Raw genomic sequence first — 26,111 nt, 5'->3', positions numbered from 1 at the left:
GAGAGAAAATATATGTAAATGGAGGTGTGGAATGGAGGCTAGAATCCCCCCCAAAAATGTCACACCAAACTTGAGTGGTTGAATGGAAAATGCTTTACCAAGTGCTGTCACAAAGGCCAAAGTTCTTCATGGGGACTCCAGACTGAGTGGTCCATTTCAAAGCAGCCACAATTATGACATTCTTCATTCTCCTCTCTAAATATTCTTTTCAGTGTCATTTTTCTCCCTCTCCTCCCTCTGTTCTCCAATGCAGCATCTGTGTGCAATTACCATTAGATGTTTTTATCCATTGCAAGCCAACAGAGGAAGCTGTTATGTCTAAGTCACAGCATGTGGATGGTCCATAAGGAGCTCTATTCATCAGAGCAGACTAAAGGCCACACATTGAATGTGACAATGGTCTTCACTTCCACCAGCTAGCTGAGACAAAGGAGTCTTCCATAAAGAGAATTTCCCTGGCGATGGCTCCCACAGTTCCAAAAGTGTTCTTTGGCTGTCCCCATAGGATAACCCTTTTTTGTTCCATGTAGAACCCTTTACACAGAGGGTTTTACAGGGAACCCAAAAGAGTTCTACCTGGTACCAAAAAGGGTTCTTTAAAGCCGAAGAACCCTTTTAGGTTCTAGATAGCAGCCACTGTGGGAGCCATCGCCAGGGAAGTTCTGTTCATACTGTAGCCAGGGGCCAGAGCCAAGTGTTGAAATTAAAGAAACAGGTGGAATGCCATCTCTCTCTCTCTCTCTCTCTCTCTCTCTCTCTCTCTCTCTCTCTCTCTCTCTCTCTCTCTCTCTCTCTCTCTCTCTCTCTCTCTCTCTCTGTGTCTGTCTCTCTCTCGCTCTCTCTCTCTCTCTCTCTCTCTCTCTCTCTCTCTCTCTCTCTCTCTCTCTCTCTCTCTCTCTCTCTCTCTCTCTCTCTCTCTCTCTCTCTCTCTCTCTCTCTCTGTGTCTGTCTCTCTCTCGCTCTCTCTATCTATCTCTCTCGCTCTCTCTCGCTCTCTCTCGCTCTCTCTGTGTCTATCTCTCTCTCTTTCGGTCTTTGTTAATAACTATGGGACTGTGTCATCTAAAGATCTGTCATCTATCACATTCCCAGCAGACATCAGCAAGCTGTTGGTGCCTTTGACACGATGACAGAGTACAGGCTAAATATCCATATGGGGCACATTTTCCAGTGAAAAAAAAAGTGACATTTGAATGGCCTGATGAATGTCTGTGTTGGGATTTTATGTGTTTATTAGTAGATGTATTAGTTAGTGATAGATTCATTGAACTCATAAGACTGCGACTGCATGTAATCTGAAATGTGTGTTGGCAGCCAAGTCTCCTCCAGTCTCACTGCATATTAGTCAAGCACTAGCCACTGGGTATCAGTATCAAAACCAACACAACTGGAGAACAGGAGCAGATTTACTGCCGTTATAACTGTCATTTACAGTGTAACGTGAGTGCAGAAGGTAGACCAGGCAGCAGCCGGAGTCCATTTGAACCATGTCATATTACACATATTACACCATGTCATAAAGGGGTAAAAGGTCTGTGGAGTTCTGTCTCTGTCAGGCTTGGGTGTGTTACAGGTATCTGTATTTATTATAGATCCCCATTAGCTGCTGCCAAGGCAGCAGCTACTCTTCCTGGGGTCCGGCAAAATTAAGGCAGTTATACAATTTTAAAAACATTACAATACATTCATAACGGATTTCACAACACAAGTGTGTGCCCTCAGGCCCCTACTCCACTACCACATATCTATAACACAAAATCCATGTGTGCGTGTGTGTATAGTGCGTATGTGTGTGTCACACTCTGGCTCTGGGGACTTTATATGTTGAGTCAGGGTGTGTAGATTCCGTGTGTTTTTGTGCTGTGTTTTAGGGTCTAGTTGTTCTATGTCTAGGTTGGCCTGAGTGACTCCCAATCAGAGGCAACGAGTGTCAGCTGTTTGCTGGTTGTCTCTGATTGGGAGCCATATTTAAACTGTCGGTTTTCCTTTGTGTTTTGTGGGTTCTTGTTTCGTGTTGGTTGTGTTTGACCGTTTACTGTCACGTTACCGTCTTTTGTTGTTTTGATCGCGTTTCACTAAATAAATGAGTATGTTTGCCTGCAACGCTGCGCCTTGGTCTACTCCTTACCCAGACGATCGTGACAGAAGAACCCACCAAAACTGGACCAAGCAGCGAGTCGAGGAGCCATCGCCAGGGAGATCCCTAGCAGATCTCCGTGGCAGCCTCGACTGGGTCAAGCCGAGGGAAGAGCAGAGAGAGTGGACGTGGGAACAATGGAGGAAGAGCCTCGACTGGGTCAAGCCCATTGAGGAGCTGAATAGCGGGAGTTGGAAGCAGAGGAGTGAGAGTTGGGCGAGAAGTATAGAGGCCTGGCCCACGGGGAGGAGAGAACCCCAGAACATTTTTAGGGGGGGGCTCACGACGTGGACGACGGGGCAGCAGGAGGCCGCGAAGGAGCGGTCCAGCGGGTGTGCAGAGGAGGCCGCCAGGTTAAAGGGGCCACTGGTCACAGAGGAGAGGGAGAATGTGGAGGCACGGCGAGAGGTACTGGGGTGTGTTACCAGTCCGGTCCGGCCCGTTCCTGATCCCTGCGTAGGGCCAGTGGTGTGTGTCCCCAGTACGGTCCGGCCTGTTCCTGTTCCTCGCATCGAGCCTGTGGTGCGTGTCGTCAGCCCGGCCCGGCCTGTTCCTGCTCCCCACACCGAGCCTATGGTGCGCTTCGTCAGCCCTGTCCGGCCTGTTCCTGCTCCCCGCACAAAGTCTGTGGTGCGTTTCGTCAGCCCTGTCCGGCCCGTTCCTGCTCTCCGCACCAAGTCTGTGGTGCGCGTCGCCAGCCCAGTCCGGCCCATTCCTGCTCCCCGCACCAGGTCTGTGGTGCGTTTCGTCAGCCCTGTCCGGCCTGTTCCTGCTCTCCGCACCAAGTCTGTGGTGCGCGTCGCCAGCCCAGTCCGGCCCATTCCTGCTCCCCGCACCAAGTCTGTGGGGCGTTTCGTCAGCCCTGTCCGGCCCGCTCCTGCTCTCCACACCAGGCCAGTGGTGTGCGTCGTCAGTCCGGTGAGGCCCGTTCCGGCTCCACGCACCAAGCCAGGGGTGCGTATCGTCAGCCCGGTCCGGTCCATTGCTGCTCCACGCACCAAGCCAGAGGTGCGCATCGTCAGCCAGGTCCGGTCCGTTCCTGCCTCACGCGCCAAGCCAGGGGTGCGCGTCGTCAGTCCGGTGCCTGATCAGGTACTGGTTAGCTGCTCCACAACGGAGCTTAAGCAATCCGCTCCGTCGATGTCCAGTCCTGATCCAGTCAGTGGGGTCAGACCGGACCAGGGGCGCTACGGGGGGATTATGGAAGGGTGGTGGTCAAGCCCGGAGCCGGAGCCGCCTCCGAGGAGGAATGCCCACCCAGCCCTCCCCTGTTTGGGGTTTTGTTGAGGCGCGGTCGCAGTCCGCGCCTTTGGGGGGGGGTACTGTCACACTCTGGCTCTGGGGACTTTATATGTTGAGTCAGGGTGTGTAGATTCCGTGTGTTTTTGTGCTGTGTTTTAGGGTCTAGTTGTTCTATGTCTAGGTTGGCCTGAGTGACTCCCAATCAGAGGCAACGAGTGTCAGCTGTTTGCTGGTTGTCTCTGATTGGGAGCCATATTTAAACAGTCGGTTTTCCTTTGTGTTTTGTGGGTTCTTGTTTCGTGTTGGTTGTGTTTGACCGTTTACTGTCACGTTACCGTCTTTTGTTGTTTTGATCGCGTTTCACTAAATAAATGAGTATGTTTGCCTGCAACGCTGCGCCTTGGTCTACTCCTTACCCAGACGATCGTGACAGTGTGGTAGTGTGTGTATATGCATGTGTCTGCGCTTATGTTTGTGTTGGTTCACAGTCCCCGCTGTTCCATTTTTCTCTGTTTTTTAAATCAGATTCTACTGCTTGCATCAGTTACCTGATGTGGAATAGAGTTCCATGTAGTTAGTCATGGCTCTATATCAAGGGTGGGCAAACCTTTTGGCTCAAGGGCCACATTGAGTTTTTGAAACCAAGTGAAGGGCCACATACTATATGCGTTACAAAACATGTGAAGCCTTTATTCATTTTCACATCGACACGCAACTACTAGTGTACTGTAGGTGTACATATGCTTGCAGAACAATTCTACCCTTGTACCATCTCTACCCTTGTTTTTTGTGAACACATTTCCCACACATTTTTCACAAAATTGATATAATTTATAACATCACAGACACAGTCAAACACACACACAGATCCTGCATCTCTACCCTTGTAAAGTACAATCAAACTTACAGTCACAATATGCAAACTTCAAAATAGATATACAGTGGGGAAAACAAGTATTTAGTCAGCCACCAATTGTTCAAGTTCTCCCACTTAAAAAGATGAGAGAGGCCTGTCATTTTCATCATAGGTACACGTCAACTAAGACAGACAAAATTAGAAAAAAAAATCCAGAAAATCACATTGTAGGATTTTTAATGAATTTATTTGCAAATTATGGTGGAAAATAAGTATTTGGTCAATAACAAAAGTTTCTCAATACTTTGTTATATACCCTTTGTTGGCAATGACACATAATTTGCAAATAAATTCATTAAAAATCCTACAATGTGATTTTCTGGAGGAAAAAAATCTCAATTTGTCTGTCATAGTTGACGTGTACCTATGATGAAAATTACAGGCCTCTCTCATCTTTTTAAGTGGGAGAACTTGCACAATTGGTGGCTGACTAAATACTTTTTTCCCCACTGTATATTATATGACTGGAGACATGCAAAATGTAACAGCAGATGTGTAAACAAAAAACTATTCTAAAATTCGAGCATTCTTTTCATTTGGAATGGTCTGTTTTTGAAAGCATATTAAGGAACATTTCTCATCTCCATTGTGAGACATGTTTACAGTTTTCCAATAACCTCAGCCCAAATCTGACTGATTAGTTATTACCTGTATCCAAGTGCATTGCTGGATAATTCTCACTGCATAACCATCACCATGAAAAAGCATTATCCTTGCCTACCCCAGTCACGGTTATTTGAGTCTTAATGTGAACAATGGGTCTGGTCACCTCTCTTGGCAAGGGCATCAAAGTCTGGTGTCATCATTGATGTAGAGATTCTCAGAACAGCTGAAAAGTGGTAATTTGTTACATTTGACCTGTGACAGGATTTGTTGTAATTCATGACTGAGAACGTTTGTTCACACACATATGTGGACCCGAATAAAACAAGTATCCTTTGGGCTTGCTTTTTAATGTTTGGCGACTTTGTTTCATACAGTGAGCCATAGAACTGGTCTTTCTCACTGTCGAAAGACAGGGGGCATGATACAAGCTCCAGCTCAGACTCAATATTGGTGAAGTCTGAGAAGCGGCGGGAAAACTCAGCATGCAGGTCGATCAAAGTGCTACTGTATGTCTCAGTGCTGCACTGCGATGTGGGCGCGTTCAGCGTGGCCAGTGTCGGAAAATGAGTGAGAGACCGACTGCTCAATTGTCTGGAGAACAACATAAATTTGGCCTTGAATGCTTTAACGTTGGAATACAGTTCATGCACAAAAACACAATTTCCCTGCAGTTTCACATTTAGATCATTCAGATGCCCCAATATGTCCAAACTGAAAACAAAGTCGCCCAGCCAGTCTGTGTCTTTAAACACTGAGAAGTCTTCAGCTTTACCAACCGTATAAAAGAACATACCTATCTCCCCTCTCAGTTCCCACACACAGCTAAATACTTTCCCCAGGCTTAGCCAGCGCACATTTGAATGGTACAACAAGTCCTGGTGCTCTGCCTCTGTGTCATTGAGCAGCTGAATGAACTGACTATGGTTAACCCCCTTGCCAGTATAATGTTGACAAGTTTTACACTCACTTTGACAAAATGTTCCAGCTTTAACACACTTTTAGCACGCTTGCTTGAAAAATGATGATTGAGATTATATTCCTTAAAAATGGCAACACTTTCTTGGCATATCAACTGGCATGTCCAATATTAGTAAAAAAGTATTTTTCTGTCCATTCTTCTTTAACCTCTTAAGGATCTGACCTTTCTTTTCAATTTTCGCCTAAATTGACATACCCAAATTTAACTGCCTGTAGCTCAGGACCTGAAGCAAGGGTATGCATATATATTTTTGATACCATTTGAAAGGAAACACTTTGAAGTTTGTGGAAATGTGAAATTAATGTAGGAGAATATAACACATTAGATCTGGTAAAAGATAATGCGTTTTCTATAATTATTTTTGTTCCATCATCTTTGAAATGCAAGAGAAAGGCCACAATATAATATTGCAGTTTAGGCGCAATTTAGACTTTGGCCACTAGATGGCAGCAGTGTGTGTGCAAATTTTCAGATTGATCCAGTGAAGCATTGCAATACTGGACTATTTTGTATCAAGTCTGCCCAAATGTGCCGAATTAGTCAATTGATACATTTTCAAGTACATAACTATAGAGAACATAAAAAAATGATATGGTAATACAAAATGTACGTTTACACACTCCCAGGAATGTCATACATACATGATGGATCATTAGCTTATACACTAACTTTCACACATCTAGATGGCCGGGCGGGGTGGGTGTGGAGCCAGAGACAGCAGGGGTTCAAACTATAGAACCCAGTTCCTACATTTTAATATAACAATTTATTTTATCAAACAAACCTATGCTACATTTTATCTCTGGGACCCTTAGGATGACAAATCAGAGCAAGATTACTGAATGTAAGTACATTATTTACCTTCAGAGGTGAATGTATCAAACCAGTTGCCGTAATACGTTTTTGTTGTTGTTGTGCACTCTCCTCAAACAATAGCATGGTATGTTTTCACTGTAATAGCTACTGTAAATTGGACAGTGCAGTTAGATTAACAAGAAGTTAAGCTTTCTGCCCATATAAGACATGTCTATGTCCTGGAAAGTTTGCTGTTACTTACAACAGTCATGCTAATCACATTAGCGCACGTTAGCTCAACCGTCCCATATACGGGACACCGATCCCGTAGAGGTTAAACACACAACATTCAGAGTCTTTTCTCATTTTCGCAGCACTCCTTTTTCACGTCAAAAGTGGTCAAGCAATGAAGTGGCTATGATGACTGAGCGCATTCTGAATCTGACTGTAGGCCCAAATAAAGAGCGTGCTGCCAGGCTACATCGCCATCTATTGGAGGTTGTTTGTATATCATAGAATGAGTAATTATAGGCCAAAAATCGTAACTCAAATATTATAATATTTAATACATTTAAAAAATGTCTCGCGGGCCGGATTGAAGTGCCCGGCGGGCCGTACTTTGCCCCCCATTGCTCTATGTAGTACTGTGCGCCTCCCATAGTCTGTTTTTTTTGGGGGGGGACTGTGAAGAGACCTCTGGTGGCATGTCTTGTGGGGTATGTATGGGTGTCTGAGCTGTGGGCTAGTCATTTAAACAGACAGCTCGATGCTTTCAACATGTCAATACCTCTCACAAATACAAGTAGTGATGAAGTCAATCTCTCCTCCACTTTGAGCCAGGAGAGATTGACATGCATATTATTAATGTTTGCTCGCTGTGTACATCCAAGGGCCAGCCGTGCTGCCCTGTTCTAAGCCAATTGCAATTTTCCTAAGTCCCTCTTTGTGGCACCTGACCACACGACTGAACAGTAGTCCAAGTGCGACAAAACTAGAGCCTGTAGGACCTGCCTTGTTATAGTGCTGTTAAAAAGGTAGAGTAGCGGTTTATTATGGACAGACTTCTCCCCATCGTAGCTACTGTTCTATCAATATGTTTTGACCATGACATTTTACAATCCAGGGTTACTCCAAGCAGTTTAGTCACCTCAACTTGCTCAATTTCCACATTATTTATTACAAGATTTAGTTGAGGTTTAGGGTTTAGTGAATGCTTTTAGTTTTTGAAATATTTAGGACTAACTTATTCCTTGCCACCCATTCTGAAACTAACTGCAGCCCTTTGTTAAGTATTGCAATCATTTCATTCGCTGTAGTAGCTGACGTGTATAGTGTTGAGTCATCTGCATACATAGACACACTGGCTTTACTCAAAGTAAACATTGAAAAAAGTAAGGGGCCTAGACAGCTGCCCTGGGGAATTCCTGATTCTATCTGGATTATGTTGGAGAGGCTTCCATTAAAGAACACACTCTGTGTTCTGTTGGACAGGTAACTCTTTATCCACAATATAGCACGGGGTGTAAAGCGATAACACGTACGTTTTTCCAGCAGCAGACTATGATCGATAATGTCAAAAGCCGCACTGAAGTCTAACAAAACAGACCCCAAAATCTTTTTCTCATCTATTTCTCTCAGCCAATCATCAGTCATTTGTGTAAGTGGATCCTTCCTGCTGCATTATAGCGAACCAACGTAATGTAGGATTATAATTTATTCACACCGTCATTAGTCAGTGGGCTCCATGAAGCTTATAGCAGCTTAGAGACAGTGCTCTCAGTGGATGTGTACCCCTATGAAGCTGTAGTTAATGCTTCATAATTCCCTCTTTGCAAATGGGCACTATGGGCTGTTACCTCTGGTGTGTTTCTGATATGCAAACAGCTCTCAGAGTTCCATTCCAGAATGGAATGAAACATAATTGGAATACCGACTCCCATTCCATTCTGAGCTTGTTCCACACAGGCTTTATGGAATTGGATGCCATTTTGTTGTCAGGTGATGGAACTGTTGGCTTGAGACTGTGATATGTGAAGCCACATCACAGTAGTGCACTATGTGGAAAAGGGCAGTGGTGGAAAAAGTACCCAATTGTCATACTTGAGTAAAGGTAAAGATACCTTAATAGAAAATGACTCAAGTAAAAGTGAAAGTCACCCAGTAAAATACTACTTGAGTAAAAATAAATAAGTATTTAGTTTTAAATATACTTAAGTATCAAAAGTAAATGTAATTGCTAAAATATACTTAAGTACCAAAAGTAAAAGTATAAATCGTTTCAAATTCCTTACAGCAAATATTTTTAATTTACGAATAGCCAGGGGCAAACTCCAACACTCAGACATAATTTACAAACACATAATTTGTGTTTTGTGAGTCCGTGAGTCCGCCAGATCAGAGGCAATAGGGATTACCAGGGATGTTCTCTTGATTAGTGCGTGAATTGGACCATTTCCCTGTACTGCAAAGCATAAAAATGTAACGAGTACTTTTGGGTGTCAGGAAAAATGTATGGAGTAAAAAGTACATCATTTTCTATAGGAATAAGTAAAAGTAAAAATTGTCAAAAATATAAATAGCAAAGTAAAGTACAGATACCCCAAAAAACTACTTAAGTAGTACTTTAAAGTATTTTACTTCAGTACTTTACACCACTGGAAAAGGGTGCCATGCATTTGAGCCCTTAGTCTGCCGACTGACTGCAGTGGGTAGTTGTGACAGCGAAATAGTGTTTATTTTCCCAGGCAGGTTGTTCAGTGCCAGTTGGAGAAGAGACCAACCCTCAGACTCCTACTGTGTCTCTATTCTCTCCTCTCCCCTGAGAGAGCGCTTTGTGGTAGGTCTGGCCATTTCCCCCTTCCTTTTATATTTATTTTTCTCTCAATTTCCCCCCTGCCTCTCGCTCTTTCCCTCTCATTCTGGGTCTCTGTCATCAACTCACTGTTTAAAAATGACAAACTGACAGATGGGAACCAGGCTATGCCTTCTGCCCAGGCTTTTGAAGTCACTTGGCATGATATTGGGAAGAATTGTAACTTTTTATTTCAGTGTTTCCTGGCAGTCAAATATGCCATGATAAGATATTGGAAATGTTGGAACTGCAGTGAGTTTTCCCTATAGGATTTTTCCATTCCATTTTGAATATAATTTTTTGTATGCAAATTGAGTGAATGTTACGTCAATAAGCTTTATTTAGAAGCAGACCTGACATAATTATGTCAGTGCAGGAATAAAGCACTATGCTGTGACTTGCGTGGGCTTTTCTTTCTGTAGGATCATTAGCATCATTATTAACACCAGACCTTTAACTCAGAAACTGAGTTAAGGGGATACTGCGATATTCTGTCAATGACTGGAGGTCTACAGGTACGATAGCGTATGCTATGGAAACTATGTAAATGAATAGATAGACCCACACAGGTCTGTGAGTTATCCAGGGGAAGAGACCCATGGCCAGCGGGTCCGAGGGGTCTGGACACAATGACGTGTCTGTGGGCAGATTAAGAGATGGATCCAAGATGGTGGGTCCCAGTAGAATTACCACAGTGCTTCTCTCTTTCTTCTTCCTTCTTGCTTCTACCTCTCTCTTTCTTTTCTCTTTTCTTCTTCTTCAATATGTCATGTGTTTTTCTTTTTCTCCACCTTTTTATATCTTCTCCTCCTGTTCATGTTCTCTCTCTCCTCTCCTCCTTCCTCTTTTTCTTTTTCACGGCTTGGTAATCTGCTGAGGGACTGAGAGCTTGGCTGATAACCAGCCTCTTATACATGCTGTCAGAGTGACATTCAGAGCTCCAGCTGGCTGGAATCTCCCGCAATACTGAATACAAATAGAGTGTTTACTACTGTATATAAATGCCTGGTGTGCACTTTTTTAGGATAGAAGGAAAACCTACATTCACTGGAAAGGTCTTGATAGATTCAACCTTGTACCTAGGGGTTCAGCATAGCAAGCCTTTACACTTCTGTGATTTTTACATACAGTATTGAACCAGCCCAGGACAATGAATGACTGAAACTGTTGATGTTTGAGGGCTTAATTTATGCGTGTGGATATTCTCCATTGGACTGCTGAGAACTGTTATTGTGAAAACAGCTGGTCTTTTGCGACGCCTGCATTTTCATGGCTATGGCTCAATAACAGAGGCCTAGGGGGTGAGTTTCCCAAAAGCCTTGTAGCTGAATCAGGCTCGCAGAGTGGTTTTGGTTCTGTAGCTGTACAGCCATGCCACACTATCACGGTTCACGCCACCAGAAGCAGAACTGAGTGGGATGAAGTGGGGCGGAACTGCCTGGTTTCTCAGGAGGAATGTGAGGTATTTCCGAGCATGTGCACCACAGAGTGTCGCGCTAACCAGGCGGTGCGCCATGACTATCAAGGGCACCTCTACCACAGGGCTTCTGGTATGGTTAACTTACCCTGGTCAAATAATGGTTGAGAATGGTCTGTGCTAGCTTGGTTGTGGTTTGTGCAATAGAGAACTCTGATTCTGCCTCTACTTCCCTAGCAATACATAATGCATTATAGACCGGATCTTAACTTGAGGAACGCACACAACAGGCGTTCTCATAAATCTTGTATTGATGTGCATGGGATTTGGGTTTAAATTTGAGTTATGCACATGAATTTACGTCAGGATTGGGCTTTATGAAAAAAGAGAAGAAGTCTTTAGTCAAAAGCTTATTCCTCCCCCTGTTTCCTGGTTGACCACTGGGTCTGAGGATTGAGGTAAATAGAATGGACCCGTAATACCAGATTAAACTTGGTGACATATGTCAATAGTAGAATGAGTTGGAATACAAAAAAGATTACTGTATTTTCTCTTTTTCAGATCATATTTTGGCTTGGTTTTGCTGTTGGGGATGATGATGGTGTGGGTGGTTTATGGAACATTTAGTCCAAAATGTGGGTAAACCTTAGTAGAGTCAAACTAAAATGTGACCTCTTGTTTGAACTTCTTAAAAACTCCATAAATTCTCTTTCCAATATGATAACGAGATGAACTACAAATACAATCGACTTTAAGTTGTGCCAATGAGTGCACCCTCTTCTTTACTGTAGGTCAGGGATGGGCAACTGACCGCATGCGGCCCACAGCCCCCCTTTTGTAGGCCCATAAACAAAAAAATCGAACTCAGTCGGGGTCTCAACTTACTGATGAGAGTTAGAATAATAGAATACACAAGGTGCAATTTGGTTGTGCATCAACAGTAACTCAATTAGCCATGTCAGCAATTTTGGGTACGCAGACCCACGAGTCACTGCGGCCCCTCATAATAAGTTATGTTTTTTTGTGGCCCCATCAAAGCTGCCCATCCCTGCTGTAGGTCATACTTTTATTGTGCCTTCTGTGGCTGTTTTCTCTGTTATACACACTGTTGTTAGGCAGATGTGTTTTTTTGCAGCTAGTCTGAGCGTGTGTTGTAGTCAAACAAAGCGAGGGGAAGGCCCTGGAAGAGGGACACAACACAATAAACACCCACACACACAACACAACACACACACAACACAACACACACACAACACAACACAACACACACACACAACACACAACACACACAACACGGCACCACTCGCAAAAAGGAAGCGACAAAATGAGGTCATCCATCGCTGGAGGACACACACACACACACACACACACACACAAAGAGATAGATATGGCTGTAACATCTGGCACAGATCAAAACCCACTACACAGACCTCTGATGATGTCACATAGGGGGGAGGGGGCATAACTAGGACTTATCTAAGAGCAGATGACGGGTTCACTGAGGTTAGATTTTTCCAACACATCAAATATTGATTTCAGCCAAACATGCATAACACAGAAGTCCATTTTCATGACAAAAGATAATAAATATCATCACTGTTTGAACTGAGATGATTTCAGGCCCATTGCTTTGTCCATGGTCCATAAAGCATAAAAAAGCAGAGCTCCTCTACAATACTCTGTCAAGCTGACATGAGAAGAGGTGGGATTGGGCTCTGTAAAGTTACACTGACCTTATCCTGAGTTCTAAATAGAGTGATTGTTTCACATAAAAAATTAGCTATTTTGAGACACAGGGAAACAGTCGGTGAAGGAAGTGTCAATTATAATGTCAAAAAATACAGCTTGGTATTTCTGTACTCGAGCAAGGAAGGTTGAAATGAGAGAGGTAGAAAAAGAGATGGAGAGAAAAGGAAGGAAAGATGGGGAGAGAGAGAGAGAACGAGAAAGAGAGAACGAGAGAGAGAAAGAAAGAAATAGAGAGAAAGAGAGAGAGAAAGAGAAAGAGAAAGAGAGAGAGAGGGAGAGTAGGAGAAAGATTGGTTTGGAAAGTGCAAGGCTATTGAAATAGACACAATGAGGAGTAACTTGAGCTCAGTTCAACCCCAGTACTGTACGGTGCAAATCTCTTTCCATGAGCACAGCAAACAGGGTAGGAGAGGACAATGTTTGGACAACTATTTTTTGCAAAGTGACATTCTGTTTATTTCAGCAAGATGTGTCTGGAGGAAATGTCCCTGTATGCAAAACAGGCCCATGTACTTGATACTGTGCAGCGTAACTGTAAGAAAAGATCCAGCTCTGTTTCTCCAAATCATCCATATACTGTAGTGAAATCAACACCAATGTGCATAACACAAGAGCAAATCCATTCAAACACATTCATTCAGTTTCATTCAATGAAAACTCACTTCCATTCAGTTCCTTTTGACTCCTGGTGCAGGGTGACTTCCTGGAGATTCTTGATGTTTATGACATCACCCATCCAATCCCTGTCCTGATCTCCTTCTAGGCTGACAGACAGGAGGAGGCGTATCATCATGTGGTCTACTGCAGGATTAAAGCCTGTCCGTTGGACCTTAATCTGCTTGTCACGCACACGCACACACACACAGATGTAGAAAACTGACCGGGTGAAAGAGGGACAGAGGGATAGAGGGATCATGGAATAGCAAACAATGTGTATGTGTGTTGAATGCTGTTTTGTGTCAAAAGGGGGATGAGAGAAAAAGGGATTTTGTTATTTTCATTCGGGTTAATTTCATTTTAACTCTCATACTGTAAACTTCTGACTTAAGCCTTAAACGCAGTTTATGTGCGTACGTGCAACTGTGTGTGCATGTGTTAGTGTTTGTGTGCATGTGTGTGTGTGTGTGCGTAGCTACAGCATAGCAATAGGATGTGGTCGTATTGTTCTGGTGAGATGCTATTTGTAGGAGTGTTTACTCTCTCTGTCTCTGAAAGTCTCTGAAGGAGCACACAGGGTTCTAGAACCAACCACAGAATGACCTTCAGAACACAGCTAGCCGAGGAATAACTACACATTTTTATGTGCTGCTTTTTTCCTGAATTCTTACCGTAAACTCCATTCCCTTGGGTTTGGAAACACACCCACTCTGACTGCCTGGCTGGCAAGTGTGTCTCTGCTGGTATTGGATAGCACACAGCTTGTTGGACTTGGCTTCAGTGAGTCTGAATATTCAGCCTCAAGAATCAATTACGATATAATAGGTAATTGTTCTGTTAATGATTTCATGGCAAGACCAAAGACTGTAATTTCCTTCTGAGAAATGTTTCAAAAGGAACCTCAAAACCATCCACATCTGATATCTCCTTAAATGGTGGTTGTCTGTTCAGTCTTACAGATGCTTCATTCAGATGTCCTTTTCATGATCATCTCCTATTTAACTCTTATTTAACGTTGGCTGGCTCTAGGACTTCCTTTCCAGATCATAGTTAGATCCCACATTGTCACCACACAGACATAGGACAGGATCCCAGACACAGCCAAGACCACCCTGCTGAATGGATGAAGGATGATATCAATACAAGTTTTCCTAAGGCTTACATCAAAGATCATATCTTAGCTCTTGACACATAGCAAACAATCTATTAGTCAACTGCTTTAGTGAGGAAGCCCTGCCTGTCTGGAGACAGTGTGGGTTTAGGTTTGACTTAGTGGGTGTGCTACTGTATGTGTACAGTATACCAATCAACGACTCTCTGTGTTTATTCTGTCCACAGGATTCATTAGTGTATGTATGTATGTATGTATGTATGTATGTATGTATGTATGTATGTATGTATGTATGTATGTATGTATGTATGTATGTATGTATGTGTGGAGTGGAGCCCCTAATTATCAGGCTGTTCCTTTGATGCAGTGGTTCCGGTGCTGACGGCAGTGTGTGTGTGTGTGTGTGTGTGTGAACATCCTTAGGGGTGGCCGAGTTCAAAGACTTAGCGTAAATACAGTGCAACATTGAGTGGGGTTGGATGAGGAGAACTTGTTGAGGCAATCATTGCCCCCTTGTGGGAGAATATACTAGTACAAAGTCTTAATAAACACACAGTCCATGGAAATCATAGGTCTGCTTTGCTACAAGCATTTCACTACACCCGCAATAACATCTGCTAAATATGTGTATGCGACCAATAAAATTTGATTTGATTTTGATGCAGTGGTACAGCGATAGCATACCCGACACAAAGATATATGACTACAAAGAATGGAAGAGAGACAGTGAATATACATAGAGAGAGCCCAGACAGAGCAGACTAAATCTGAGGCTGTGTCCAGATGGGCAGACAGACAGCGGACACAGGGAAGGGTGTTTCCAGTTTGGAGGGCACACAGTCTGTTTGTGTTAGGTTGACTGGCAGCATCGCCAGCATTAGGATCAGCCAACTTCCCAATAATGAAAAGTACTCAATAAAGCTGCTTCATGCGCTCTGCTCTGAGTCAGATCACTGGGGTTATCTGTAATACGGCTACAATGTGTGTGTGTGTGTTCTGAACTTCTGTCTCACATCTCTCCTTCTCTCCCTGTGTCTCCAGCTGGCAGGCGTAGCACGGTAGGGGGTGGTAGAGAGGATGGCTGAACCCGGCCAGAGCCAGCCCCAGGAGAGCAGTAGTCTGCAGAGGAAGAAACCTCCATGGCTCAGAGTGGACATCCCCCCACAGCTGTCCCTGGATGAGCCCTCAACATTCATACAGGTATGATGACACGCCTCTCTCTCTCTCTCGCTCACACATTCACACACACACACACACACACACACACACACACACACACACACACACACACACACACACACACACACACACACACACATACACACACACACACACACACACACACACACACACACACACACACACACACACACACACACACACACACCCCTTACATTACAGATACAATCCAACTGGATAGACACTGAACACACACGTATACAGGTACAACACACACTCCACACACATTCATACATACAGGTACAGTTACTGTAATCTGGCCTACATACAGGTTCAAGACAGATTCAATACAAGCAATAGAGACCAGCTACAGTAAGTCCACTCAGCTTTTGAGGTGCAATGTCTTTTAGTTGTCTGGTGTGTGTTGCAGCCGGTGAAGAGGCAGGGGTTCCTGCGCAGTGTAAGCATGCCCGGTGAGAACATACAATCAGGAATCGCAACCTTTGACCCCAGCAACTATCTCCAACCCCCCTTGCAGCACCAGCCCTCCATCACACAGACCATCAAGAGGTGAGACCACACACATGCACATGCGTGTTTGACACACCACACCTTCCACTCTCATTGCTTAACTGCTCACTACTATGATTTCTGCATTCCCTGAATATATTTTCTAAATAACACTCACTTTTACTAACTGACTCTTACTCTTTTCCAGCTGATCTGAACTTAAACTCTTTTAATTTCTCTTTTTACTCCTCTCCTTTATTTCCCACTCTCTCTCCTTCCTCTTTGTGTCTCTTCCTTCTCCTTCCCGCTCTGCCTACACGCCTCCTCTGCTTTCCTCGGTCTGGTGTGTGTGTGTGTGTGTAGTGAGAAGAGGGTGCATTTCAAGCGGGTCAACACGGTCCCTCCTAAGGGCCAGAGGGGCCCCCGACGGGCGTCTGTGCTCCGCAGGCGCTCCTGTGTCCCTAAACTGGTCACCCGCCGCCGCTCGTCCATCCCGAAACAAATCATCAAGTAAGAGAGAGAGGGGGGAGGGGGTGAGGAGGCATATGGAGAAAGATAGAGAAGGATGAAAGAAGGAACAAGGGAAGAGAGAGAAGGAAAATATTAAGATAATGTGTCAATACAACAATGTAAGAATCCTCAATACAACAATGTAAGAATTCTCAATACAACAATGTAAGAATCCTCAATACAACAATGTAAGAATCCTCAATACAACAATGTAAGAATCCCCTGAAGATATGACGCAAACTTCCAGCAATTCGCTCACCAAATCATCTGTGTTTAAGGATGAATCCTCAAAACAACACACAGGGACCACATCTGTTGTGTGTTATGTTTTCATGTTTTTGACTGTTCCATGACGCATAGAGGATGCATTCACACATTCCACCCACCACCCTTTATACACACACAATGACTCATAAAGAGCAGCTACCTGGCCTCCCACATCAAGGCCACTGTGAATCCATCGGAGCTCCGTGTAGCTGGTTTGTGTGTTCAGCTCATTGTGTGACGGTGGGCCAACACCAAAGACAGCTACCTCTTCAAAGGCCTGCCTGAACCTTTGCATGCGAAAGGTGGAACCATGGTGTGTGTGTATGTGTGCGTGTGGGCGTGGGGTCCAATTGGCTCCAGTAGGACTCTATCAATAGTATGACAAGTAGCATGTTGAGGGGGCACTTGTAATGGCAAGCTAAGGCCTGTGAGAGGGACAGGAATGTCAGCAATGCTAAATTTCTATTGACACACAGCTATTGTCACACCTATGAAGTTATATTCATACACATGATGATACTGTATGTGACTGACTGAGTTTGAACCCCCGTGTTAGCAGTGTGTCACAAGACTGTGTTAGCCTGCTGAGCGAAAGCCTAGGCATTAGTTAACCTTTTTACATTCTAGTGATTTAGCAGACGCTCTTATCCAGAGCGACTTACAGTTAGTGAGTGCATACATTTTCATACTGGCCCCCCGTGGGAAACGAACCCACAACCCTGGCGTTGCAAGCGCCATGGTCTACCAACTGAGCTACAGGGGACACCACGCCTCACCCTAAGGTAGTTTCCTCATGATCATGCAAGGGGTTCATGACTTAGCAGCGTCAACCTTGTGTGCATTCTTTCTCTCTCTCTCTCCCCACTTCTCTCTCTCCCTCTCTCTCTTCCTCTCTCTCTCTCGCTCTCCCTCTCTCATCCTCTCTCTCTCTCTCTCCCTCTCTCTCTCTCGTCCTCTCTCTCTCTCTTGTTGAGACAGGTCCCGCACCCTCCCTCCTCCGCCTGATATGTACAACCAACCTTGTCTTTTCTCTCCTTCTAATCTCTCTCTTCCTGGGAAGTGCTGGTATGTTAGTGGGAGCGTTGGCTAGTTTACACACACTCCCCAAACAGAGAGAGAGGGGGGGAGAGAGAGACAGAGAGAGAGGCAGAGAAAGAGGGAGAGAGAGGGGGTTAATAGAAATATAGGGCTGAGAGAGAGAGAGAGAGGGCGAGAGAGAGAGAGAGGTCAAGAAATAAGAGGGAGAGGTATGTCGAACTAAGTGTGTTAGGGAGGTGGGAACAGAGATTCACAGAGAGCAGATCTGTATATCCGTTGTCCATTCCCACTGAGGATCAGGCAGCTAGAGAGAGAGGATTCATGGAGATACAGGCGGAAAGATTTCACAACCTCAAGTTCAGAGAGAACATCTTCTGTTGAATTGAAAGGAATCCTGGAGAGAGAAGACAGATACTGGAGAGAGAAGACAGTTTTGAGGAAAACTGGATACTCAATACTTCCAAGCACAGTAGACGGATCACAGATCATAGCCTGGAGGTTGTGGAACTGAAGAAAGCAAATCCCTGTAAGAGATACAGACAAGAAGATCACACTGCATCAAGTTTGTCTCAAGTTCAGAGAGCAAATCTTCTGTTTAATTAAAAGTCTGTTGGATTCTATCTCAAAGTCTGCAGTGTTGCAGGAGAAAGACGGTTCTTTTGGAGTCACACTGGAGGTCAGCCAGCAACGGCTTCTAGACTACACATTCTCCTAGTGTGATCATCTGGTCTGAGGATCATCAGCTTTGCCAGGCCGTTTGATTGACCCCCTCTCTGGGAAGAACATACTACTGAATGGAAGTACATTTCACATCAGCACCCAATGGATGTATAGCAGCTCTCAGCCTCAATTGACCTTCAATTGTTCTCACCAGCTGTGAACCAGAGGTTGACGTGGGGTCAGACGTCAGACAGGGGTTAGGGGTGAGACCAAGACAGTATGTGATTGTGGCTCCAGGCTGCTGTAGCTCTGTGTGAGCCAGAGGCATGACCCTACCTGCTTCCTGGGACTGGGATGGACTGGACAGGTAGGAGGACTTGGGGGAGTGGGGGGGAGAGGTACGTTAGTGTGTTGGAAAGGAATGCAGAGGGGAGACACAGGAGAGGGGAAGGGGAAGGAGGGGATGTGCTGGACAGGTAAGACAGTGTGGGACTGGGTAGAGGAACATGTGGGAAACAGGAGGGAGGGAAGGAGTCGGGAAAGAGGAAAGAAGAGAGAGGGAGCAAGAGGGAGGGAGAGGAAGGAAAAAAGAGAGGTCGAGGGGATGGGAGATTAGAGGAGAGGATTTCCAGCTGTGCAGGGATCACTGACAGTATTTTACAAAGGAACCGTTTATCTTTTGATTTTTCATAGTTGAGGGATGCTTGTTTTTATGATGTTAGGCGCTGCAGAGTGACCCAAATGTAGTAGAACAAGGGAAATAGAACATGCACTGATCACTGTGACATAAATAAGGATGTTCAACCTTCACTAAATGTCTCCCCCCAAGCTACACATTTCCGTTGTCTGTATGCCTCTGGTAGTGGAATAATACCAGTAGCTTCTGGCCCTACTGGCAATAGCTATTTATTTTTATGATCTCTGCCAGTCTCAGAATCATTGGCAAAGTGATAGCACTGGATATCGTTATAGGGCACTATTTTCTATTGGCATCTTTGTCTTTCTTTGAGTGGGAGATTTATAGCTTTGTGTATCAACAGTCAGCTAAACTTCCCAATCTAAGGTAGATAATGATTGTGAATGATTGAGCACACTGTGTGTACCAACCAACCCTACCTTGAGGATATCAAAAAGCCTATTGATGTAGGGTGATGTAGTTTCAATCGTTGCCGCTTGGCAGACTGGTGTACTCATGAACCAGTTGTTGTTGTGTTATTTAGTTTGGGAATGACTGTGACATACACGCACATTCAAATGCAGGCACGCAAACGTGCACACCAGGGTTTCCGTTAGCCGGTAATAGGTGGCTTTTGGCCTATAAAAAATAGAAAAGCCGATAAGTAAAATTGCCGCTGGCCAATTGTCAGGGGGAAGAAGAAAAAATCCCATTGCGAAATAATTCTTTTTAGCCTATTCATTTATGGAAATACCCGTTGATGTAAATACATTTGACTGGTCTATTGGTAGATTAGCATAATTATGTGGAATTACATTTGCACGTCTGTAGGCTACAGTATATTCGTTATGTATCTTATTTACACTACATGACCAAAAGTATGTGGACACCTGCTCGTCGAACATCTCATTCCAAAACCATGGGCATTAATATGGAGTTGGTCCCCCCTTTGCTGCTATAACAGCCTCCACTCTTCTGGGAAGGCTTTCTACTAGATGTTGGAACATTGCTGCAGGGACTTGCTTCCATTCAGCCACAAGAGCATTAGTGAGGTCGAGCACTGGTGTTGGGCGATTAGGCCTGGCTCGCAGTTGCCGTTCCAATTCATCCCAAAGGTGTTCGATAGGATTGAGGTCAGGGCTCTGTGCAGGCCAGTCAAGTTCTTTCACACCGATCTCGACAAACCATTTCTGTATGGACCTCGCTTTGTGCACGGGGGCATTGTCATGCTGAAACAGAAAAGGGCCTTCCCCAAACTGTTGCCACAAAGTTGGAAGCACAGAATCGTCTAGAATGTCATTGTATGCTGTAGCGTTAAGATTTCCCTTCACTGGAACTAAGGGGCCTGAACCATGAAAAACAGCCCCAGACCATTATTCCTCCTCCACCAAACTATGCATTCGGGCAGGTAGTGTCCTCCTGGAATCCGCCAAACCCAGATTTGTCCGTCGGACTGCCAGATGGTGAAGCGTGATTCATCACTCCAGAGAACGCGTTTCCACTGCTCCAGAGTCCAATGGCAGCAAGCTTTACACCACTCCAGCCGATGCTTGGCATTGCGCATCAGTGGAGGCTGCTGAGGGGAGGACGGCTCATAATAATGTCCGGAACGGAGCAAATGGAATGGCATCAAACACATGGAAACCATGTGTTTGATGTATTTGATACCATTCCGCCTGTCCTCCCCAATTAAGGTGCCACCAACCTCCTGTGTTGCGCATGGTGATCTTACGCTTGTGTGTGGCTGCTCGACCATGGAAACCCATTTCATAATGCTCCCGACGAACAATTATTGTGCTGACGTTGCTTCCAGAGGCAGTTTGGAACTCAGTAGTGAGTGTTCAAGGACCGGCAATTTTTACGTGCTACGTGCTTCAGCACTCTGCAGTCCTGTAATGTGAGCTTCTGTGGCTTACCACTTCATGGCTGAGCCGTTGCTGCTCCTAGACGTTTCCACTTCACAATAATAGCACATACAGTTGACCGTGGCAACTCTAGCAGGGCAGAAATTTGACAAACTGACTTGTTGGAAAGGTGACATCCTATGACGGTGCCACGTTGAAAGTCACTGAGCTCTTTAGTACGGGCCATTCTACTGCCAATGTTTGCATGGCGGTGTGCTCAATTTTATACACCTGTCAGCAACGGGTGTGGCTGAAATAGCCTAATCCACTAATTTGAAGGGGTGTCCACATACTTTTGTATATATAGTGTATCACAGCATACAGATACAGAGCCTTTGAGCAGGAAAGCTGTCAGACAGCTGCTCCTGCAGGACCTCAAACGGCAACTGAAGGCAGGCTTCATCACCACGTCACACACCAATGAGCTGGAGGCAGTAGGCTATGCATTTTGAAAACATATAATTCCTTGTTTGAAACCTGAATGTTTTAATACGTATTATGAGGCATGTCTTACCTTGCTTCAAAAGTACGCTATTAGATCTCCTCTCTTTCTAAATTTCTAACAGATATTTTCATCTCTGTCACATGAAACCACTTGCATGTGCGGTGCCCTTTTGACAACGGTGTTTTCCCGACAATTGCATTATGGAACAACGTTCACGCGTAGCCTACTGCCTTGTGTGCATTGCTGTGAAGAAATAATAGTCTACCAACATTTTAAGCTAAACATTCTGATCTGTTTCATCAGACTCATTGCTTAAATTATATATAATGTTATGTAGCCTAGGCCTACTGGTTGTATGAATTTGGGCTCTGTCTTCCCACAACTCAATCAATCAATCAATCAATTGTATTTATAAAGCCCTTTTTACATCAGCAGATGTTACAAAGTGCTATACAGAAACCCAGCCTAAAACCCCAAACAGCAAGCAATGCAGATGTAGAAGCACAACTGTCCCAGAGTGTTTGGAATAGGCTATTCCTTGACAAGTTGACCAATACAATAGGTCAACTTTTCTACTATGGGAGATAGTAGATTGACATAGGCTAGTGATTTTGCTGTTCGTTACCCATCTTGTTGGTTGAGGAAAAGTAAATGTGGACAGTTATTCTAACATCTTCAAAGTGCACATCAGAATTCGGTAAGAAGCACTGCACGTCGTTCCATCCTCGACTTGCATGTTCTGTTAATATGAATTACCATAATCGAAATGTGATTTCTGTCATTCTGAGCACCGTGGGTGGACGCGCTAATCTGGTTACGAATCCAATGCATATGGGTCTGGCATATTCCTCAAATGTCTGGTAAATTAAAATGTTGCCGGTCAAATGTCCGGAGCCACATTTTCCTAATGGAAACCCTGGTGCACACACACACACACACACACACACACACGCACACACTAGGTTTGTAGCGTAGTGAGTCAAGGTGTTTATTTTCCTAGAAACAACCTTCTGAGTATTCCCAGAACCTCATCTCACAGAGTGTGTTTAACTGTAAAGATGGACTGCATGTGTCACTCTGTGTTTTCTTCTTCTGTGGTGTTTACATATCCTGCTACCTTAAGAGCCTCTCTCTGTCAATCACCACCACTCACTCTACCCCCCCAACCCTCCTCCCAACCAAAGTTCCCTATCCGGGACTGCGGTGCAGAATAAATATCAGCCTGCGCAGAGAAGCAGGAGATTGAACTTCACTCAACTTTCTAACGTTTTCTACGTTTGTTAACACTATCAATGTTTCCCTCTACTGTTTCAATGCCACATACCGAAACAAAACAAACTATGCAAGACTTAACTAACTATGCAAGAGATTTTGTTGCAGGCAGAACTTATCGGAGTAGGATTCTATTGCATTGACAGGCACTACTCAGCCCGTACTCTACACAGACCGGTGCACCATAACCAATCAGAGCTGCAGTAGGCCTATATGCAAATAGACCATTGCCATATTTGGATCTGTGCCATTCACTTTGAACTAGAGTGTTTACAGCATGAGCGGTCGTGAGTAGATGCGCTTGTTTTGTTTCAAAGCGAGAGCTGCATGGAGCCATGTGTGCACATTTTGTTCATATCCTTTGCTAGCTAGTGAGTTATTAGCCCAGTTACAGATCATTTGTAGTCAGCATTAGGGGAGTGATTACTTCCTACAAAAGCACAAAACGTGTGCATTTCTAGCCATCTTTGAAAAGTGAGTCAAGGAAAGAGCTTTTTTTTGTCTTAAAGGGGCAGTGTTGTATTTTGAGACAGAGTTGAATAAGCTAAGTAGCCAATAGGCAGAGGGTGACATAATTTGTCTGATTCTCTGTATAATGGTATGGGAATAATGATGCATTTTATTTTGTAAAGTGGTTTCTTGCATCAAACAACACAACAACATTTTCAGTCACCTCCTTGTCGGAAGGACAAGTGGATAAACAGGTTAATGTCAAGCCCTGCGTGTTTTTTTCAATGGTCTCATGGATTTAGGCCTACATTGAACGCCACACATTGGCTGCTGTGTAGGCTGAATGATATGCCTTCTATTTCCATGTTAAAATGTTATGGGATGTATTTTCTCCATTGTTTTTGGAGGTAAGCCACTCTGGTAGGCCTACATTATGATCAAATAGCCACAGTACCCTATTTGACCACTGTTCAATTGTAATTTAAAGTGGGTACAGCCTCAGTGTTCACAGTAAACGCACGCCGGAAGTTGCACAGAATTTTCACAATGTTCAAGTTTGCGCTCAGCAGACCTGAAATTTGCTCAGTGCCTAAAAGTATTTGAGGGAACATTGTTCCCAACCTAAACCTGGGATCCCTCTTAAAACATTACTCCCTCCCTCTCTCCCCTGATGGTGCGCAGCCTTAAAAGGCTTCCCCAGCTGGATGGTTTCTCTCTAATGATGGAGACTGTGTTATTACTGAGTGTCCTCTACTGTAAACAATCCTCTACTCCCCGACCCGCATCCTTCACAGAACACTTCTCCTATCCTCCTGATTTACACACTCTGAGATGCTCCTACATATACAGAGGGTCGCTAGGGGAAGACAACACATGCAGTGTAATACAGACACTCGCACACTCACACACACACCCACACTAATACAGACACTCACACACTCACACACACACACACTAATACAGACACCTACACTAATACAGACACCCACACGTATACAGACACTCACACTAATATAGACACCCACACTAATACAGACACCCACACTAATACAGACACTCACACTAATAAAGACACCCACACTAATACAGACACCCACACTAATACAGACACCCACACTAATACAGACACCCACACTAATAAAGACACCCACACTGATACAGACACTCACACTAATAAAGACACCCACACTAATACAGACACCCACACTAATACAGACACCCACTCTAATACAGACACCCACACTAATAAAGACACCCACACTGATACAGACACTCACACTAATAAAGACACCCACACTAATACAGACACCCACACTAATACAGACACCCACACTAATACAGACACCCACACTAATACAGACACCCACACTAATACAGACACTAACACTAATACAGACACCCACACTAATACAGACACCCACACTAATACAGACACCCACACTAATACAGAAACCCACACTAATACAGACACCCACACTAATACAGACACCCACACTAACACAGACACCCACACTAATACATATATCCACTAAAAGAGGAAAGAGGACTTGGCTGTAGTCTGTATTCTCCCAGGTCCTTTTTGTCACTGGGTTTTATGTGTGTGTGCATGTGCATGTGTGCTTGTGTACAGTCGTGGTCAAAAGTTTTGAGAATTACACAAATATTAATTTTCACAAAGTTTGCATATACTCCAGAATGTTATGAAGAGTGATCAGATGAATTGCAATTAATTGTAAAGTCCCTCTTTGCCATGAAAATGAACTTAATCCCAAAACAACATTTCCACTGCATTTCAGCCCTGCCACAAAAGGACCAGCTGACATCATGTCAGTGATTCTCTCGTTAACACAGGTGAGAGTGTTGACGAGGACAAGGCTGCAGATCACTCTGTCATGCTGATTGAGTTAGAATAACAGACTGGAAGCTTTAAAAGGAGGGTGGTGCTTGAAATCATTGTTCTTCCTCTGTTAACCATGGTTACCTGCAAGGAAACACGTGCCGTCATCATTGCTTTGCACAAAAAGGGCTTCACAGGCAAGGATATTGCTAGTAAGATTGCACCTAAATCAACCATTTATCGGATCATCAAGAACTTCAAGGAGAGAGGTTCAATTGTTGTGAAGAAGGCTTCAGGGCGCCCAAGAAAGTCCAGCAAGCGCCAGGACCGTCTCCTAAAGTTGATTCAGCTGCGGGATCGGGGCACCACCAGTGCAGAGCTTGCTCAGGAATGGCAGCAAGCAGGTGTGAGTGCATCTGCACGCACAGTGAGGCAAAGACTTTTGGAGGATGGCCTGGTGTCAAGAAGGGCAGCGAGGAAGCCACTTCTCTCCAGGAAAAACATCAGGGACAGACTGATATTCTGCAAAAGGTGCAGGGATTGGACTGCTGAGGACTGGGGTAAAGTCATTTTCTCTGATGAATCCCCTTTCCGATTGTTTGGGGCATCCGGAAAAAAGCTTGTCCGGAGAAGACAAGGTGAGCGCTAGCATCAGTCCTGTGTCATGCCAACGGTAAAGAATCCTGAGACCATTCATGTGTGGGGTTGCTTCTCAGCCAAGGGAGTGGTCTCACTCACAATTTTGCCTAAGAACAGAGCCATGAATAAAGAATGGTACCAACACATCCTCCGAGAGCAACTTCACCCAACCATCCAAGAACAGTTTGGTGACGAACAATGCCTTTTCCAGCATGATGGAACACCTTGCCATAAGGCAAAAGTGATAACTAAGTGGCTCGGGGA

At 44.4% G+C, this 26,111-nt stretch overlaps 1 protein-coding gene across 1 annotated transcript in view; it reads left to right on the top strand.

The window, feature by feature from the left end:
- Positions 1-26,111, top strand: part of rhbdf1b (rhomboid 5 homolog 1b) — a 52,256-nt gene that overhangs the window by 12,991 nt on the left and 13,154 nt on the right. Inside the window, exons 2-3 of the mRNA XM_084141575.1 lie at positions 15,502-15,660; positions 16,070-16,209. Of these exons, the coding sequence (XP_083997701.1) occupies positions 15,538-15,660; positions 16,070-16,209 (263 nt within the window). The 5' untranslated portion in view covers positions 15,502-15,537. The remainder of the gene's footprint in view (positions 1-15,501; positions 15,661-16,069; positions 16,210-26,111) is intronic.

Source organism: Coregonus lavaretus, assembly GCF_964263955.1.
Source record: "Coregonus lavaretus genome assembly, chromosome: 25".
Taxonomy (NCBI): Eukaryota; Metazoa; Chordata; class Actinopteri; order Salmoniformes; family Salmonidae; genus Coregonus; species Coregonus lavaretus.
This window is presented reverse-complemented; position numbering and strand designations above follow the sequence as displayed.